A 17488-nucleotide genomic window follows, 5' to 3' on the forward strand; every position below is an offset into this window, starting at 1 on the left:
AGAATAGACTATAGTGAAGGCTATAAAATAGACTATAGTAAAGGCTATAGTCCAGACTATAGAATAGACTTTAGTCCAGACTATAGTATAATGTAGTCCAGACTATAAAATAGACTATAGTCCAGACTATAGAATAGACTATAGTCCAGACTATAGAATAGACTATAGTGTAGACTGTAGAATAGACTATAGTCCAGACTATAGAATAGACTATAGGCAATACTATGGAATAGACTATAGACTAGATTATTGTCTGGACTATAGTAAAGGCTATAGAATAGACTGTAGTCCAGACTATAGAATAGACTGTAGTCCAGACTATAGAATAGACTGTAGTGCAGACTATAGAATAGACTTTATTCCAGACTATAGAATATACTGTAGTCCAGAATATAGAATAGACTATAGTCCGGACTATAGAATAGACTATAATCCAGTCTATAGAATAGACTTTAGTCCAGATTATAGATTACACTATAGAGTAGACAACAGTCCAGACCATAGACTACATGAAAGTCAAGACTATTGACTAGACAGTAACCCACAATACAGGCTAGACTATAAGCTGCTACAATAAAGAGTAGACTATAGACTAGGCTGTAGTCCAGACTATAGACTAGACTTTAGTCCAGACTATAGACTAGACTGTAGTCCACACTATAGACTAGATTGTATTCCATTTAGAATAGACTTTAGTCGAGATTATAAGCTACAATATAGAGTAGACTATAGACTAGACTGTAGTCCAGACTATAGACTAATTGTATGTCCAGTCCTGGTCCTTGTAGAATAGAATATAGTACAGAATATAGTCCGGAATATAGTCCAGACAATAGACTGCAGACTATAGACAATAGTCCAGACTAATGAAGGCTATAGACAATAGTTAATTCTATAGAAGAGACTTTAGTTCAGACTATAGACTAGACAATATGCAAGATTATAAATTACTCTATTGACCAGACTATAGACTAGACTGTAGACTAAACTATAGATTAGACTTTAAGCTACATTATAGACTAGATTGTAGCCCCAACTATAGACTAGACTATATATTAGACAATATTTCAGAATTTTGACTAGACTTTAGTCCAGACCATAGACAAGACTTTAGTTTAGCCTAGAGTCTGTATGGAGACAAGACTATTGTCCACACTAAAGACTAATTTAAACTTTCAAGACCATTCTAGTGTATAAACCAGATAAAAAAGACTACACATAAACTTCGCAGTATTTATTCCCTTTTCATTAGAACAAAAATTACACAATATTTATATATATATATATTTTTTTGTTTTCCAATCAATTGGAACTCTTTTTTTTTGTTGTTGTTTTACATGCCTATATTTATTATTATTTTAACATATTTTTTTTTTCTTGAATTATTTTGGCAAAAAGTTTTGCTACAAAATATTAAACAGTTTACGTTATCAACTATTACACTTGGTGTGTTATTTGTATTTTGTTTTGTTTTCTTTTGTTTCTTTTATAAAATTAAGAATTAAATAAAAATTAAATTAAACATTAAAAAATAAGAAGACTTAAAAACGAATATTACTAATTTACAAGTACAGATATTTTTTTCTTTTTTATTTATATTTTGTATTTAAAAATTCCCTTTTCTTTGTGTTAAATCCCCCATTTTAAGTTTTTTTTATAAATTTTTTTCTGTAGGGTTTGTTTGTTTGTTGTTGTTGTTAAGTGGTCAACTGGATCTACCAAGAATGTTGTTGTTGTTGTTGCTATTATTGTTGTCATTTATTATAGACTATATAGTATATATAAAATAAAAAAAATTCCTGTATAATTTATTAAATAACATTTACGTTTTACCCGCACGCATGGCATTAGTTCGAGTTCTTTTAGCGCTGGGTTCTGTATTATCATCCTTAACACCATCAAACAATGAAGCATTTTCCTATGTTTTAAAATCAAACAACATAAAAACAAATACAACTTTTAAAATATATTTAAAAATGTTTGTTTAAATACTTACCAATGAATTTTGATCTATTGAGGTTAAATGTTCGGAGGCTGGACGTTTGTCAGCATTAGATTTTATTGTCGAGTGACCACCACTCGTAGTGGGTTTCAAGGCATTTGCTATTTTCTTAGCAGGACCCAAAGTAGTAATCAATGAATACATATCGTAGGGTATATAGATTTTGGTATTTGGTAGAAAATCTTGTGACTCGGGGGGTGGTTTTTGGAAATATAAGGGTGGTAATTTAATGGGTACATTGAATGTTTTGTTTGGCGTTAAATCACATTGTCCCATTTTGGAACAAATTATATAATTAGCGAGATCACAACAAGCCCACATTTTCTTGAAAAAACACACACACACAAAATTAAATTTAATTAATTACTTTGTATATATTAAAAAAAAACTTTTCACTTACCAAATTATAGGCTTGTATATCTTCATTCGGCGTTACCACATAATGATCCTTCATTAATTCAATTAAATTCTTATAGAAACTATATGAAAAGGCCTCAGTTTTAGCCATTAAAGGATCTAATATAAAGCGTAAACATTTCTCAATTTGTTTTAATTGTACACGATCCTCATGATCGGTAAATTTCGGATCATGTACTAAAATGGGTATAGCAAAAGCTAATATAAAATCAGGTAGTAGGTGTAAACGTTGTTCCGAAGAAATGTCTGGAGCTGTAATTAAGTGTTAAGGGTTAGAAAACAAATGTTTTTTTCGAGTTTTTAAGTTAATTTAAACGCACTTGTGGTTTGTATTGTTTTTAGATATTCACGTCTTCGATTGATATCAGCTTCCAAAAATTGACGTTTTAAGTCCAATAATCTGAAAGAAGTAAAATAAAAAAGAGAATATTTACATATCCGTTGTCTTGTCAATAGTCTATAATCTAGTATTTAGTCTAGCCTATAGTCTAGTTTATAGTCTAGTCTATAGTCTAGTCTATAGTCTAGTCTATAGTCTAGTCTATAGTCTAGTCTATAGTCTAGTCTATAGTCTAGTCTATAGTCTAGTCTATAGTCTAGTCTATAGTCTAGTCTATAGTCTAGTCTATAGTCTAGTCTATAGTCTATTCTATGATCTAGTCTATAGTCTAGTCAATGGTCTAGTCTATAGTCAAGTCTATAGTCTAGTCTATAGTCTAGTCTATAGTCTATTCTATAGTCTAGTCTATAGTCTAGTCTATGGTCTAGTCTATAGTCTACTCTATAGTCTAGTCTATAGTCTAGTCTATAGTCTAGTCTATAGTCTAGTCTATAGTCTAGTCTATAGTCTAGTCTATAGTCTAGTCTATAGTCTAGTCTATAGTCTAGTCTATAGTCTAGTCTATAGTCTAGTCTATAGTCTAGTCTATAGTCTAGTCTATAGTCTAGTCTATAGTCTAGTCTATAGTCTAGTCTATAGTCTAGTCTATAGTCTAGTCTATAGTCTAGTCTATAGTCTAGTCTATAGTCTAGTCTATAGTCTAGTCTATAGTCTAGTCTATAGTCTAGTCTATAGTCTAGTCTATAGTCTAGTCTATAGTCTAGTCTATAGTCTAGTCTATAGTCTAGTCTATAGTCTAGTCTGTAGTCTAGTCTAGTCTATATTCTAGTCTATAGTCTAGTCTATAATCTAGTCTTTAGTCAATAGTCTAGTTTATAGTCTATTATCTAGTATAAAGTCTATAGTCTAGTCTATAATCTAGTATATAGTCAAGTCTATAGTTTAGTCTGTAGTCTAGTAGTCTATAGTCTGTAGTCTAGTCCGTAGTCTAGTCTATAGTAGTCTATATTCTAGTATATATTCTAGTCTATAGTCCATTCTATACTCTAGTCTATAGTCTAATCCATAGTCTAGTTTGTAGTCTAGTCGATAGTCTAGTCTATAGTCTAGTCTATAGTCTAGTCAATAGTCTAGTCTATAGTCTAGTCTATAGTCTAGTCTATAGTCTAGTCTATAGTCTAGTCTATAGTCTAGTCTATAGTCTAGTCTATAGTCTAGTCTATAGTCTAGTCTATAGTCTAGTCTAGTCTATAGTCTAGTCTATAGTCTAGTCTATAGTCTAGTCTATAGTCTAGTCTATAATCTAGTCTTTAGTCTAGTTTATAGTATATTCTATAGTCTAGTCTATAGTCTAGTCTATGGTCTAGTCTATGGTCTAGTCTATAGTCTATTCTATAGTCTAGTCTATAGTGTATTCTATAGTCTAGTTTATAGTCTATTCTATAATCTAGTCTATATTCTAGTCTATGGTCCAGTCTATAGTCAAGACTATAGTCAAGACTATTGTCAAGTCTATAGTCTAGTCTACAGTCTAGTCTCTAGTCTAGTCTATGGTCTAGTCTATAGTCTAGTCTATAGTCTAGTCTATGGTCTAGTCTATAGTCTAGTCTATAGTCTAGTCTATGGTCTAGTCTATAGTCTAGTCTATAGTCTAGTCTATAGTCTAGTCTATAGTCTAGTTTATAAGCTAATCAAGTATATAGTCTAGATTAGTCTATAGTCCGATGTACAGTCCAGTTTATAGTCTATTCTAGTTTATATTCTCTTCTAGTCTGTAGTATCGTCGGAAACCTAGAATAAGAAAAAAAAACATTTCCTACTCACTTTTTATCCGTTTCATTACCAGCAAAAGCATAGAAACCCATAAAATCCAATGGTAAACAATTGCTGGGTAAACCCTTATTTAAACCTTTATGCAATTTGCGGGCAAACATTTCACGGACTTGAGGCACAGGATCACACTTAAAAAATTACACAAAAACAAAACGAAAAGAAAGAGAAAGAAAGAAAAACCCCCACAAAATAAAACATACACCTAATAACAAAAAATTTCCAGAACTAACCATTAATTGTGCTAAACTGTAATACTGCTCGGCAGTGTATTGATCTCCTACACCTTTCTGTTCGCACACTTTAAGCATGGCACAGGCAGCAGCCACTCTAAACCATGATGATTCGGCTGCAAACATACGTTTATGATTCAACAAATCACCGCCATGATGTATAAAGGCAATTAACATGCGGAATGTTTTCTTAGCCGATGCCTCATCATCTTTCAGACCCAATAGCCAACGTGCCATTGTCTTTAAACCATCTAATTTACATAAAGTATCTGTAGGCAACTGTTCTTGTTCACACCAATCACCTTCGATCTTCGAACAGACCCTATCTTCAGGTACAGGCTGTATCAGTAATTCTTTGACTATACGTCGTGCAATCATATTTTTGATTTTATCGGCAAATGCCTTGGGCATATTATAGGCTATATGACCCATGGTAACAACTTTTGTACGTTGTTTAAGACAATTCGGTTTTAAGGTAAGACGTAAATTATCCATGATATCATTAAATATTGGATGTATCATTTTTGGTGTATTCGCACAATCAGTGCCGCCATTAACTACCGCTTGTGTATTGACAAATATACAGCGAACAGCATGTTTCGCCTGTTTCGGTGTACCCTCAACAGCAAAATCTTTACAGACTGGCGCCAATTCTTCAAGTATGTTGGGATCAACATTTATTAGAGGTTTATAACGACCCAAATGTGTTAGAGATTTTAGAATGAGAGGAGCAGCATAGTCAACATTATAGCTGAGCAGAGAAATCATGTGTCGAAGTGTTTTGTCGGTGAAAAAGTGTGGTGAAAATAGATATGATAAAGCCTGTAAGAAAAGAAATTAAATATAGGATGTTTGTTAGTGGGAGAAAGGTGGAAACACTTACAGTTAATAATTTTAAACCTTGTTCACCAGCCTCACTAGGTGATAGGCCAATTTCTTTAGCTGTCTCTCCACCACGCATACAATCTTCTATTAAACTAAAGAGAAGACATGGAAGATGAAGATTTTTGTTAGATTATGGTAAACTATAGTATACGACTAGACTGTAGACTGGACTATAGACTAGACTATAGACTAGACTATAGACTAGACTATAGACTAGACTATAGACTAGACTATAGACTAGACTAGACTATAGAGTAGTCTTTAGACTAGACTTTAGATTAGTCTATAGACTAGACTAAATTACAGTATACTCTAGACTAGTCTATAGACTTGATTGTAGAGTAGTCTTTAGACTAGACTGTAGAGTAGTCTATATACTAGATTTAAGACAAGTCTATAGACTAGACTGTAGAGTAGTCTATAGACTAGATTGCAGACTAGTCTATAGACCAGACTTTAGACTAGTCTATAGACTAGATTGTAGACTAGTCTATAGATTAGATTGTAGACTAGTCTATAGACTAGACTTTAGACTAGTCTATAGACTAGATTGTAGACTAGTCTATAGACTAGATTGTAGACTAGTCTATAGACTAGATTGTAGACTAGTCTATAGACTAGATTGTAGACTAGTCTATAGACTAGATTGTAGACTAGTCTATAGACTAGATTGTAGACTAGTCTATAGACTAGATTGTAGACTAATCTATAGACTAGATTGTAGACTAGTCTATAGATTAGATTGTAGACTAGTCTATAGACTAGATTGTAGACTAGTCTATAGACTAGATTGTAGACTAGTCTATAGACTAGATTGTAGACTAGTCTATAGACTAGATTGTAGACTAGTCTATATACTAGATTGTAGACTAGTCTATATACTAGATTGTAGACTAGTCTATAGACTAGATTGTAGACTAGTCTATCGACTAGATTGTAGACTAGTCTATCGACTAGATTGTAGACTAGTCTATCGACTAGACTGTAGACTAGTCTGTAGACTAGATTGTAGACTAGATTGTAGACTAGTCTATAAACTAGATTGTAGACTATTCTTAGACTAGACTGTTGACTAGTCTTTAGACTAGACTGTAGACTAGTCTGTTGGCTAGTCTATAGTCTAGTCTGTTGACTAGTCTATAGTCTGTAGCCTAGTCTATAGACTAGACTTTAGACTTGTCTATAGACTAGAATTTAGACTTGTCTATAGACTAGATTGAAGACTAGACTTTAGACTAGTCTATAGACTAGATTGTAGATTTGTCTATTGCCTATTTCGCAGACTAGTCTATAGACTATAAACAATAATATAGTCTAGACTATAGACTGGACTTAAGACTAAACTACACTCTAGACTAGACTACAGACTAAACTTTAGATTAGACTATAGACCAGACCATAGACTAAACTATAGACTAGTTTGTAGTCTGCACTGTTGTCCAGACAACAGTTTTTCAGTTTTTTACAATCCATCCAACTCACCCAATTAATATAAACACTGACTCCTTATCAATCATTACCGAAGCAATACGTTCGATTAACATTTTCACCGTTTGATAATATAGATTCGTCATTATCGGTGTACCCAACTTCTTGAGTAACAACGACATTGTATCAGCACAATCTTTACAAGAAACATCACGTTTTAATATGGTTTCCATATAACGAAACAGTGTCGGATCTTTACGTAGATTCGAACTAAAACGTGTTAGATATTCAGAGGCTTTAAGGGGATCTGCTAAGAGTTTACAAATGATCGCTTGTTTGACATTCAATTGATTTTGTAATGATGGTGTTAATTCTTTAGTTTTATGCAATTTTACCCATTCTAGGACGGTTTTGCGTGTTTTCATTTGATTCTTTTGTAATTCTATAAATGCCTTGGTGGCATTATCGTCAAAGGTGCCCATTAAATGATACAATTGTTTCATACGTTCCACTGGCGTTAGTTTATAGGGCACTAAAGAGGTGATTAATAAACGTTCAACTTGTAAACGATCTTCTAGGGTGGGCATATAATAACCATGCATTATTTTATTTTTAATCCATTCTATGGACTTTTTAACATCCTCCGTTAATTTGTTGGGCTCACAAATGGCTTTTTTATACACAAAAGCCAAGCCCCACATGGCTTCTTTACGTATTTTGAATTTTTTATCTAACGTACGTTCACGCACAAAATCTAATAGATCTTCTGATTCACAAACTATGGTAAATTCACGTTTTGCTGTTTCCACTATAGACATAACAACTTCATAGCGTACATTTTCATCGGAGTCATGTTGACGGGCACGCAGACATGATATGATATCTTCACGCAGGTGGGGTTGATTGAGTAAAAAGTGCATAGATGATTGTACACACTTGACGCGTATGCTAACGGATATGTCACAGAAACGACCCAAAAACATGCGCAATAAGGCAGAGTGTTTTTTTGACAGTTGAGAACCTTTTTCGGAGAACATGCGTGCCAATAGGGCAACGGCCTCTGGTAAAGGGGAAAAAAGTTTATTTATTATTGTAAGTTTTATAGCTTAGTTTAAAATAACTCTACTTACTTAAACGCTCTTGTTCATTTGAAGATTTAAGTTTACATTCCAATTGAGGCAAAATTGAACACAAAATATTCGGACATATAATGTGTAATTCATAGATTAAATCGTAGACCTTATGACAGATTTCATAATTATTATCAATTTTATCTAAAACCAAAACTTGATTAAAGAACTAGAAAAAGAAAAAAACAAGAAAATAAGTTTATACTTATTGCAAAAACAAGAAAACTTTAAGCAACTATTGACAACTACCAGTTTAATAATGGTTTCCAAAGAGTCACAGGTTTTAACAATCAACTGCTCAGCTAATTGATAGGCAAATTTATTTTGTGATTTTTTGGGTTCAACAATATTTATTAATATTATATCCAAAATGTCTGTGGTAAAGTTATCGGCTTCACTTATCAATGGAGACATGATATCAATCATGAAATTTTTAACTTTGGTACTATGCTCCTCACTGGAAACGTAAAATTTTGAAAAAAAAAAAGAAAACATTAACTGATTGTAAAAAAATTACAAAAATTTCTTTAACTTACTTAACAATTTTAAACATCATGCCAAATAATTCACAAAATATTTCAGCACAATCTTCCAATTCGAAACACATATTAAATGACTTGACATAAGCTAAATTTTCCAATAAATAAAAATAACGTTTAAACGAGGGATCTTTTGGATCTTTAAGACCATGTAATTGTTTTATGAAAAACATAAATATTGTCTTAATTTGTTCTTGATCTTTATAGGGTGCTTCGGGAGCATAGACACGTAAAACATCGGCTATACAACAGGCTACTAACAGTTGTACATCACGTGATTGATGCTGTAGAAAATAATAGTCAGCTAGATGTATGGACAATGGTATATACTGTTGATACATGCCATCATCTTGACCCATGGCCTGCAGTACATTGGCTAAGGTCTGTTTAGATGGAATAGATATATAAGTTTCATTTTTATTTTCGTTACACTAAAACTAACCTTTAAACGTCGTATTAGTTCATCCGTTCCCAGATCTTCTGTTAGGGGTTTGCATCCTGTGGGATATGCAATATCCGCCATAATGTTTTATTTATAAATATCGGCAGATTTATAAATTTCTCTTATTCGATACAAATCGAAATCTGTAAATAATTTGAAAATGTTTAAAAAAAATTTTGAAAATTTTCTTTTGCAAATTTTAAATTTCAAAATTATTTTAGCTTTTTGTTTTGAAATTTCATTGGAAAACTATTCAAAAACTACTATAATCCAAAAAATGTTAAAATGTTTAATGAAAAATATAAAATTTGTTTAACATTTCCTAGAGACAAGATACTGAATATAGTCAGATTGTATCATGGTCTGGACTATAGTTTGAAGTAAAATCCAAAGTCTAGACTACAGTTTAGAAGATAATCTAAAGTATAGTTTAGAATTAGGGTTCTATAAATCGACTTTCAAATAATCGAACAATCGACTTTATGTTGAAAAAGTCGAAAAGTCGAAGTCGACTATTTTGTTCCAAAAAAATCGATAACTCGACTATCGTCTATGAAAAAAGTCGAAAAATGTCGAATAGTCGGAAAGAGTCGAAAAGTAGGAAAAAGTCGAATAGTCGGAAAAAGTCGAAATAAGTCGGAAAAAGTCGAAAAAAGTCGGAAAAAGTCGAAAAAACTCAAAAAATTGCAACAAATTATTTTTTATTAATAATTTTTAACTCTGGTCGGAAAAAGTCGAAAATAGTCGGAAAAAGTAGAAAAAAGTCGGAAAAAGTCGAATAAAGTCGAAAATAGTCGTAAAGTCGGAAAAAGTCGAAAAGTCGACTATTTATAAAATATTAAAAGTCTAAAAGTCGAAAAATCGACATTTAATTAAATGAAAAAAGTCGAAAATTGACTTTTAACTAAATGAAAAATGTCGAAAAGTCGACTTTTCATAAAAAAAAGTCGGAAAAAGTCGAAAATAGTCGAAAAGTCGGAAAAAGTCGACTATTTATAAAATATTAAAAGTCGAAAAGTCGAAAAATCGACATTTAATTAAATGAAAAAAGTCAAAAAATAGACTTTTAACTAAATGAAAAAAGTCGAAAAATCGACTTTTAACTAAATGCAAAAAGTCGAAAAGTCAACTTTTCATAAAATGCAAAAAGTCGACTTTTTATAAAATGCAAAAAGTCGACTTTTTGTTTTAACTATAGAACCCTATTTAGAATATTGTCAAAAGTACAGTCTAGTCTGAAATGAGTCCATATATAGCACCTAAAATGGGTTGTATTTCAATGTATAGTTTGAACTATAATTTAGTAAGATCGAGTAAAAAATTTGCATAAAAGCAAAAGAGAAACAAAGTTTTGGTGATTTAAATAAAATGTTTCTAAAAGTGACTTTTTTGTTAATTTTTTTTTTTGTCTAACACAAATTGGGTCAAGAAGTAATTTTGTGAAAAATTTCAAGTAAAAATTTTGCTCAAAGTTAAAATAATTACAAAATATATGAATTAATTCCTTGTCAGCTCTGGCCAATAGGTAATAACTAGGGTTCTATAGTTGAAACAAAAAGTCGACTTTTCGACTTTTTGCATTTTATGAAAAGTCGACTTTTCGACTTTTTGCATTTTATTTTCGACTTTTTCCGACTATTTTCGACTTTTTCCGAATTTTTCGACTTCTTTCGACTTTTACCGACTTTTTTCGAATCTTTCCGACTTTTATTTACAAAATCGACTTTTCGACTTTTTTCATAGACGATAGTCAAGTTATCGACTTTTTTGGAACAAAATAGTTGACTTCGACTTTTTGTCGAAAAAAGTTTTTTGTTCGATTATTCGAAAGTCGATTTATAGAACCCTAGTAATAACTACTAGCATGATATATTTTAATCCCTTAAGAACAAAATTATTATGTTAATGTTTGTTTGAGTGTAAATTGGACACCGCTTTTTATCAAAAGCAAAGAACTAGAAAAAAAGCAACAAAATACAAGTAAGAGGTTATAGTCGGGCGAAACCGACCATATAATACACTACACCAGTAGTCCCAGGGACAAAAGAATATCATATACAAAATTTCATTGAATTATCTGCAAAATTGCGTCCTGTAGTTTGATTACAAGGTTTACATGGACGGACGGACATAGCTAGCTAAATCGACCCAGAAAATGATTCTTAGCCGATTGGTATACTTTAAGACGTGTAAAGTACCAATAAGCGTTAAAAACATCAGCACAAACCCAATATACCCCCCACACTAAAGTGGTGTAGGGTGTAAACAGCAAAGTCAAAAAAACGCACAATATGTGTTCTACTAAAGGAATTTCTATGCCTCGAAACACTTGCAGGGCATACGAGCTGCGAGTAGATGCAACAAACGTATTACATTTTTACGTAAATAATACAATTTGTGTAATTCTAATCAATTCACAGTAATTATTTTTTCTTTCCTTGCTACCTTTTATTAATAATTTTCTTTTAAGTATTATTTATTTTCACTTCGTGGCTGCTTCTTTTTTTTTGGCTTTGCTCTTCACGTACAACCACAGCGTTTTTTTTCTTCTTTTTTTTCGTTTGGTTGCTTTTGTAGATTTTATTTACTTTTTCGTTTCGTTTTTATTGTTTAAACAATTTGTTTTTTTATTCGCCTGCAATATTTACATGTTTGGCGTACTTTTAATTAAAAGAATTTGTTAATAAATTGTATTATTTTCACTGATTTTTAATATTTATTTTCCCCGAGTTTATTTTTTTACGATTTGTTTAGAGCACTTTTTTATCACAATTCTATGCCAGGGTTGGTAAAATTGCTACAATTGCACTTTTTTTTTGGTACAGTTCGTTCTTTAAAAGTACAATGGTACCCCAATGACCGATTTTTTTTTACAAATTTAATGAAATTATTATTAGGTTTAAAAAATTACAAATTTCAGGCTTTTCTATTTAATGGAGTAGTGTATGGACTACTTTACAGACTAAAAATAGTGATTAGTTTAGTGAGTAAAAAAGTCGTCTTAAATGTTATTGTTGTAATAAATCATATATTTGTAGATTTGGTACAATCTCATCCAAAAAAAAGTACACATTTAAATGCCGATTTGTACAATTAGAAAATATCATTTGCCATCCCCGATTCTACGCCATCTTTTGAGGCGTCACAAGATATTTTTTCTTACACGACAGATGGCAGCATTTGAAAGCGCAAAGAAGAGTGTATAAGTGAAATATGAAATGACAGATGGCAGTAGTTAGTTTTTCAATGAAAAAATACACGCCGAGAAATTTTTGACCTGTTTTACAACGATAGTTATTAAAATGTAACAATATGTTTATAATAATATATAAATTTATTTAACAATTATTATAAACCTTAGTTTTTTTATATAACAATAACAAACAAACTTTTTACAAGTTAATATATACTCTTTAATCTGAACTATAGATAAAGTAGCCTATAGAAGAGACTACAATGTAGATAAGTCTAAGTCTGTACTGTTGGGACTACAGAATAGTCTTTAGTTTGAACTATTGATAATAGGAATATATAGTATAATATTAGTTATTGTCATTACTATAGATTAGTTTATAGAATATAGCCTAATCTATAATCTGAAATATATTAGTCTATAGTCTGGACTATAAATTAGTCTATAATCTGGACTATAATTAGACTATAGTCTGGACTATAGATTAGTTTATGGTCTGGACTATAGTTTAGTCTATAGTCTGGACTTTAGATTAGTCTATAGTCTGGACTATAGATTAGACTATAGTCTGGACTTTACATTAGACTATAGTCTGGACTATAGATTAGCCTATAGTCTGGACTATAGATTAGTCTATAGTCTGGACTATAGATTAGTCTATAGTCTGGACTATAGATTAGCCTATAGTCTGGACTATAGATTAGTCTATAGTCTGGACTATAGATTAGTCTATAGTCTGGACTATAGATTAGTCTACAGTCAGTACAATAGATTAGTCTATAGTCAGGACTATAGATTAGTCTACAGTCAGGACTATAGATTAGTCTATAGTTAGGACTATAGATTAGTCTTTAGTCAGGACATTAGATTAGTCTATAGTCTAGACTATAGATTAGTCTATAGTCAGGACTATAAATTAGTCTATAGTCTGGACTTTAGATTAGTCTATAGTCTGGACTAAAGATAAGTCTATAGTCTGGACTAAAGATAAGTCTATAGTCTGGACTATAGATTAGTCTATAGTCAGGACTATAGATTAGTCTATAGTCTGAACTTTAGATTAGTCTATAGTCTGGACTTTAGATTAGTCTATAGTCAGGACTATAGATTAGTCTATAGTCAGGACTATAGATTAGTCTATAGTCAGGACTATAGATTAGTCTGGACTTTAGATTAGTCTAGTCTGGATTTTAGATTAGTCTATAGTTAGGACTATAGATTAGTCTATAGTCTGGACTTTAGATTAGTCTATAGTCTGGACTATAGATTAGTCTATAGTCTGGATTATAGAAAAGTCTTATGTCTGGACTATATAAGTCTTCTGTCTGGACTAAATTTAAGTCTTATCTTTGGACTATAGATTAAGGTTAAGTCTAGACTATAGATTAGTCTATAGTCTGGACTTTAGAGTAGTCTTTAGTCTGAACTATAGATTAGTCTACTGTCTACTGTGGACTATAGATTATTCTATGGTCTTGACTATAGATTAGTCTTATAATTCAGACAATAAGTTTGTCTGGATTTTGCAACCTCAACTAGAAACAATCTAATAAATTTTTATTAATAAATAAAATGCAGTAATTTTTTTGTTGTAAATTGATTATATTTTGTTTTACTAATTTTGTTATATAAACGCCATTAACTTATTGCTATTCTTTAAATAGTTTTTCTATTTAATATATTTGTTATAAATACTATAAATATATAATTTTTATATATCGTTGGAACTAATTTTACATATTGATTGTTTTTATGTCTAGTCCAAAAAAATGTTAATAAATTCGTTACATAAAAATGACAATATTTTATGTGTATGTCTTTGTATAGATAATTAAGTACTTAAAAATTATTGGAATAAGTTATATATAAATATTTTATTTTAATAATTTACTACATACTAGCAGTTATTAAACGATTGAGAGCGTTTTATTATTATTATTATTATTATTATCTATTAATCAGGTGTACCATTATTGTTAACAAGTTGATATTGTTGACGTTTCGAAATTTTACGAAATGGACAACGAGTCATCATACGAAATGTTAATAACATACAAAAAACGAATAAAAACCAAAAAACATAGAATATTAACGAGATAAAACGATTCGGTAGCCATAAGACGGTATAACTGAGATCATAGTTTTCCAAGACAGCATAACCCATACCGATATTTGTTTTACCCATACGATACGAGCAGGTGGGCACCATTATTTCCAAATAACTATGTTGCTGTTCTTTTAATGTCTTCAAATTGAAATGCTTAACGTTAGGTTCGTAAAAGTTAATAACTTTTGTGGAGGGATGTATAAATATACGAGATTCATGCCAATGTCCTGAAAATATAATATGTGGATCTAATTCCGTTAAAATGGCTCTTAACAAAGGGCCACCACCTATTAAAATTGGTGCGTGTGATAGGCCAATACGTAATTTTTGTTTATTATTCAGACGATCGGGATTTGTAAAATCCAACATCATGCGATTGATTTTAAAGAAACGCAATAGATTATAGTCGAAGATATCACGTTGTGTAAAGGCCTCTTCAAAGCGTCGTATATTGAGATTTGATATATATTCACCATTCTCACCGCCTATATCATTATCGCCGGGTATGTGTATAAGCTGATTGAAGGGAGAGAGCATTTTAAACTTGTATTTGAAAAAAACATAGTAAATTAATGTTAATTAAGTAGCAGTAAAAGCTTACAAACTGATTACTTACTCTAGCATCTTCTTCGGTTTTATAAATATTACGAAATCTTTGCACATAACTTTGAAATTCATCGGGTGAAGCTACGTTGCCTTCATCCAAGAGATCGCCTAAAAAGCAAATAATATGAGGCTTGGTAAAGGTTAAAGCTTGTTGAAAAGTCTTCTGTAAATATCTGGAGAAAAGGAAATATATTGAAAGTTATTGTTTATTCTATAGTCTAGAGTCAATACCTGTCTGAATCATATCTAGCCAAACCACTGTAAAATGATTTGTCATAAGTTAAACCCAAAAGTTGTGGATCGGCTATTAAAAGCATACGAGTGCAGTTATCTAAAAATAGAAGTAATTATTAATAAAAAAACAAAATAGGAAAGTATAGTCGGGCATGGCCGATCATATAATACTCTACCCCACCATGAGTATATTTTTAAAATTTTTATTTTTTGTAAAGAAACTTTTATGTTGAATATTACCATAATTCCAAAATATTTAAGCCATTTATTGATAAAAAAAACGAAAATTTCTAAATGAGGCTTTATATAGGTCAAATATGGGCCGATCCTCAGTAAATTTGGCAAAAGGATATATTCTTAAATAACAGTTAGTTTTGTTGAGTTTAATTGCGATACAAATGGTTACAAGTCAATTTGAGATGTTTAAGACATTTTTTGCAGGGGGGTTTGTATGGGGGCTAGGGTCAAATATAGGCCGATCCTTACGAAAATCAGTGCAGTGTCATTTAGACTTATATAAAACTTATTTGTGCCAATTTTTTAGAGAGATAGCAGAATATTTGACGTAATTATGGCATAAAAAGTTCAAATCGGGAGGTACGGTTGTATGGGGGCTAGATGAAATAATGGGCCGATTTCCATTTTCAATAGGCTTCGTCCCTGTGCCAAAAAATATGCTTGGTCCAAATTTCATCAAATTATCTTGAAAATTGCGGCCTGTACCTTGAGCACAAGGTTTACATGGACAGTCAGCCAGCCGGACAGATGGACAGACGGACGGACATGTCTTAATCGACTCAAAAAATGATTCTAAATCAATCGGTATACTTTAAGGTGGGTATTGGACCAATATTTTTGTATGTTACAAACATCAGCACAAACGTATAATACCCTCCCCACTATAGTGGTGAAGGGTATAAAGAGTATTTAACAAAAAAAATATGCAATATTTCAAATTGTCATAACTTACCCAATTTACAATTGATTTCTTGCCAAGAATTACGATTAAAGTAATAAATGAAAAATTCATTATAAGCACTTAACAATAATGTTAAAAGCAAAAGTGTTCTGGTAACTAATCTGTGTGAAAGAGGAAAAATTAAACGCATTAAATCAATAATCAATTATTTCTTCATAACCAGGGACACGCTGGTCACCCGCGCCACTACAACTTACCTACTAGCAAAACGCATAGAAGGCATTTTATGTTGCTGTGTTTTTTTGTCAGTGTATATGTGTGTGTGTTTTTGTAGCAGCAAAAAAAATTAAAATAAAATGCTTTTTATTAATAAAAATTGCATTTCTTTGCTTAAGATTTTCTTTTTTTTAGGCCATTTATATGGTTCCTTGGTATTGCTGCTGCTGCTGTTGTTGTGTCATGCTGTAGTTTACCACTAGTCGTTTGGGTTGCTGTCATAAATTCATTTATTTACATTTATAAAAATAGTAATGCGTCCGTCCACATTATGTCAGCATTAATTTAATTAGCAGTCGATATTGTTAACTGGTTCTTTGTAAAGTGGAAACATTTTCTTCTAACAAGCTTCTTACTAAGAATCTGTTGATTTTTTTACTAGTTTTTTATTTATTAAAGTTAAGGCTTAAACTTAGTTTGCAATTGAAATAGTTTTTAACTAAATTTTAGCTACAATATTAAACAAATTATTGAAAAACAAAAAATATTTATTTCACTGCTGTGTTTATGTTTACAAAATCACACAGCATCTGCCATTGTTGTTGTTTTTCTTTTTTTTTGTTTTCTTTTCATTGTGCATTTGACATAAATAAAACATATGCTTAAATGAGTTGCCATATGTTGAGTTCACCACATTAGGGTAATCGCTTAATTTACTGTTAGTAACCATATGGTTACTTAATTTTTACAGAAAAAACTTGTTTTTCTCAATAATTTAAAATAAAATATAATTTTAATGCAATCTACTTAAATTATTTGTAAAAATTTAATAAAAACTTTAGCTAAAATTGCTCAAAATTATTCCATTTACTTTACAATTTGCCCCCTTTTGAATCTATCCAAATACCCAACATAATAAATAACATTAAGTTGGGCAACTCTTTTAATGAAATACCGCCAATTTGTT

At 31.1% G+C, this 17488-nt stretch overlaps 2 protein-coding genes across 3 annotated transcripts; both read right to left on the reverse strand.

Moving 5' to 3' along the window:
• Positions 1-1219: 1219 nt before the first annotated feature.
• Positions 1220-11932, reverse strand: LOC111678162 (sister chromatid cohesion protein PDS5 homolog B-A). Its single transcript, XM_023439421.2, has 13 exons — positions 11692-11932; positions 9247-9389; positions 8802-9187; positions 8515-8722; positions 8266-8434; positions 7190-8195; positions 5706-5799; positions 4823-5644; positions 4584-4720; positions 2740-2819; positions 2403-2671; positions 1997-2326; positions 1220-1918 (listed from the first exon to the last, which is right to left on the reverse strand). The coding sequence occupies exons 2-13, from the start codon at positions 9325-9327 to the stop codon at positions 1823-1825; spliced, it is 3678 nt and encodes a 1225-aa protein (XP_023295189.2). The 5' UTR covers positions 9328-9389; positions 11692-11932; the 3' UTR covers positions 1220-1822.
• Positions 11933-14020: 2088 nt separating this feature from the next.
• LOC111678146 (metallophosphoesterase 1) lies at positions 14021-17151 on the reverse strand. 2 transcript variants are annotated; one of them, XM_023439405.2, is made up of 5 exons: positions 16563-17151; positions 16357-16466; positions 15384-15483; positions 15163-15325; positions 14021-15062 (listed from the first exon to the last, which is right to left on the reverse strand). In XM_023439405.2, exons 1-5 carry the CDS (start codon positions 16586-16588, stop codon positions 14394-14396), a joined length of 1068 nt encoding a protein of 355 aa, XP_023295173.2. In that variant the 5' UTR covers positions 16589-17151; the 3' UTR covers positions 14021-14393. The 2 variants fall into 2 exon arrangements, with proteins under 2 accessions (XP_023295173.2, XP_023295172.2); XM_023439404.2 differs by having other exon boundaries at positions 14021-15089; positions 16563-17124.
• Positions 17152-17488: the final 337 nt, after the last annotated feature.

This window comes from Lucilia cuprina, chromosome 6, assembly GCF_022045245.1.
Source record: "Lucilia cuprina isolate Lc7/37 chromosome 6, ASM2204524v1, whole genome shotgun sequence".
Lineage (NCBI taxonomy): Eukaryota > Metazoa > Arthropoda > Insecta > Diptera > Calliphoridae > Lucilia > Lucilia cuprina.

Excerpts from the sequence above, each read along its gene's own strand:
- LOC111678146 (XM_023439404.2), bottom strand. The coding sequence starts at position 16,588 with ATGCCTTCTATGCGTTTTGCTAGTAG. Across the intron at positions 15,484-16,356 it reads AGAAATCAATTGTAAATTGG|ATAACTGCACTCGTATGCTT; the intron begins GTAAGTTATGAC and ends TTCTATTTTTAG. Across the intron at positions 15,090-15,162 it reads AAACCGAAGAAGATGCTAGA|TTTAAAATGCTCTCTCCCTT; the intron begins GTAAGTAATCAG and ends TTCAAATACAAG.
- LOC111678162 (XM_023439421.2), bottom strand. The coding sequence starts at position 9,327 with ATGGCGGATATTGCATATCCCACAGGATGCAAACCCCTAACAGAAGAT. Across the intron at positions 8,435-8,514 it reads TGGAAACCATTATTAAACTG|TTCTTTAATCAAGTTTTGGT; the intron begins GTAGTTGTCAAT and ends TTCTTTTTCTAG. Across the intron at positions 2,820-4,583 it reads GGTAATGAAACGGATAAAAA|ATTATTGGACTTAAAACGTC; the intron begins GTGAGTAGGAAA and ends TACTTCTTTCAG.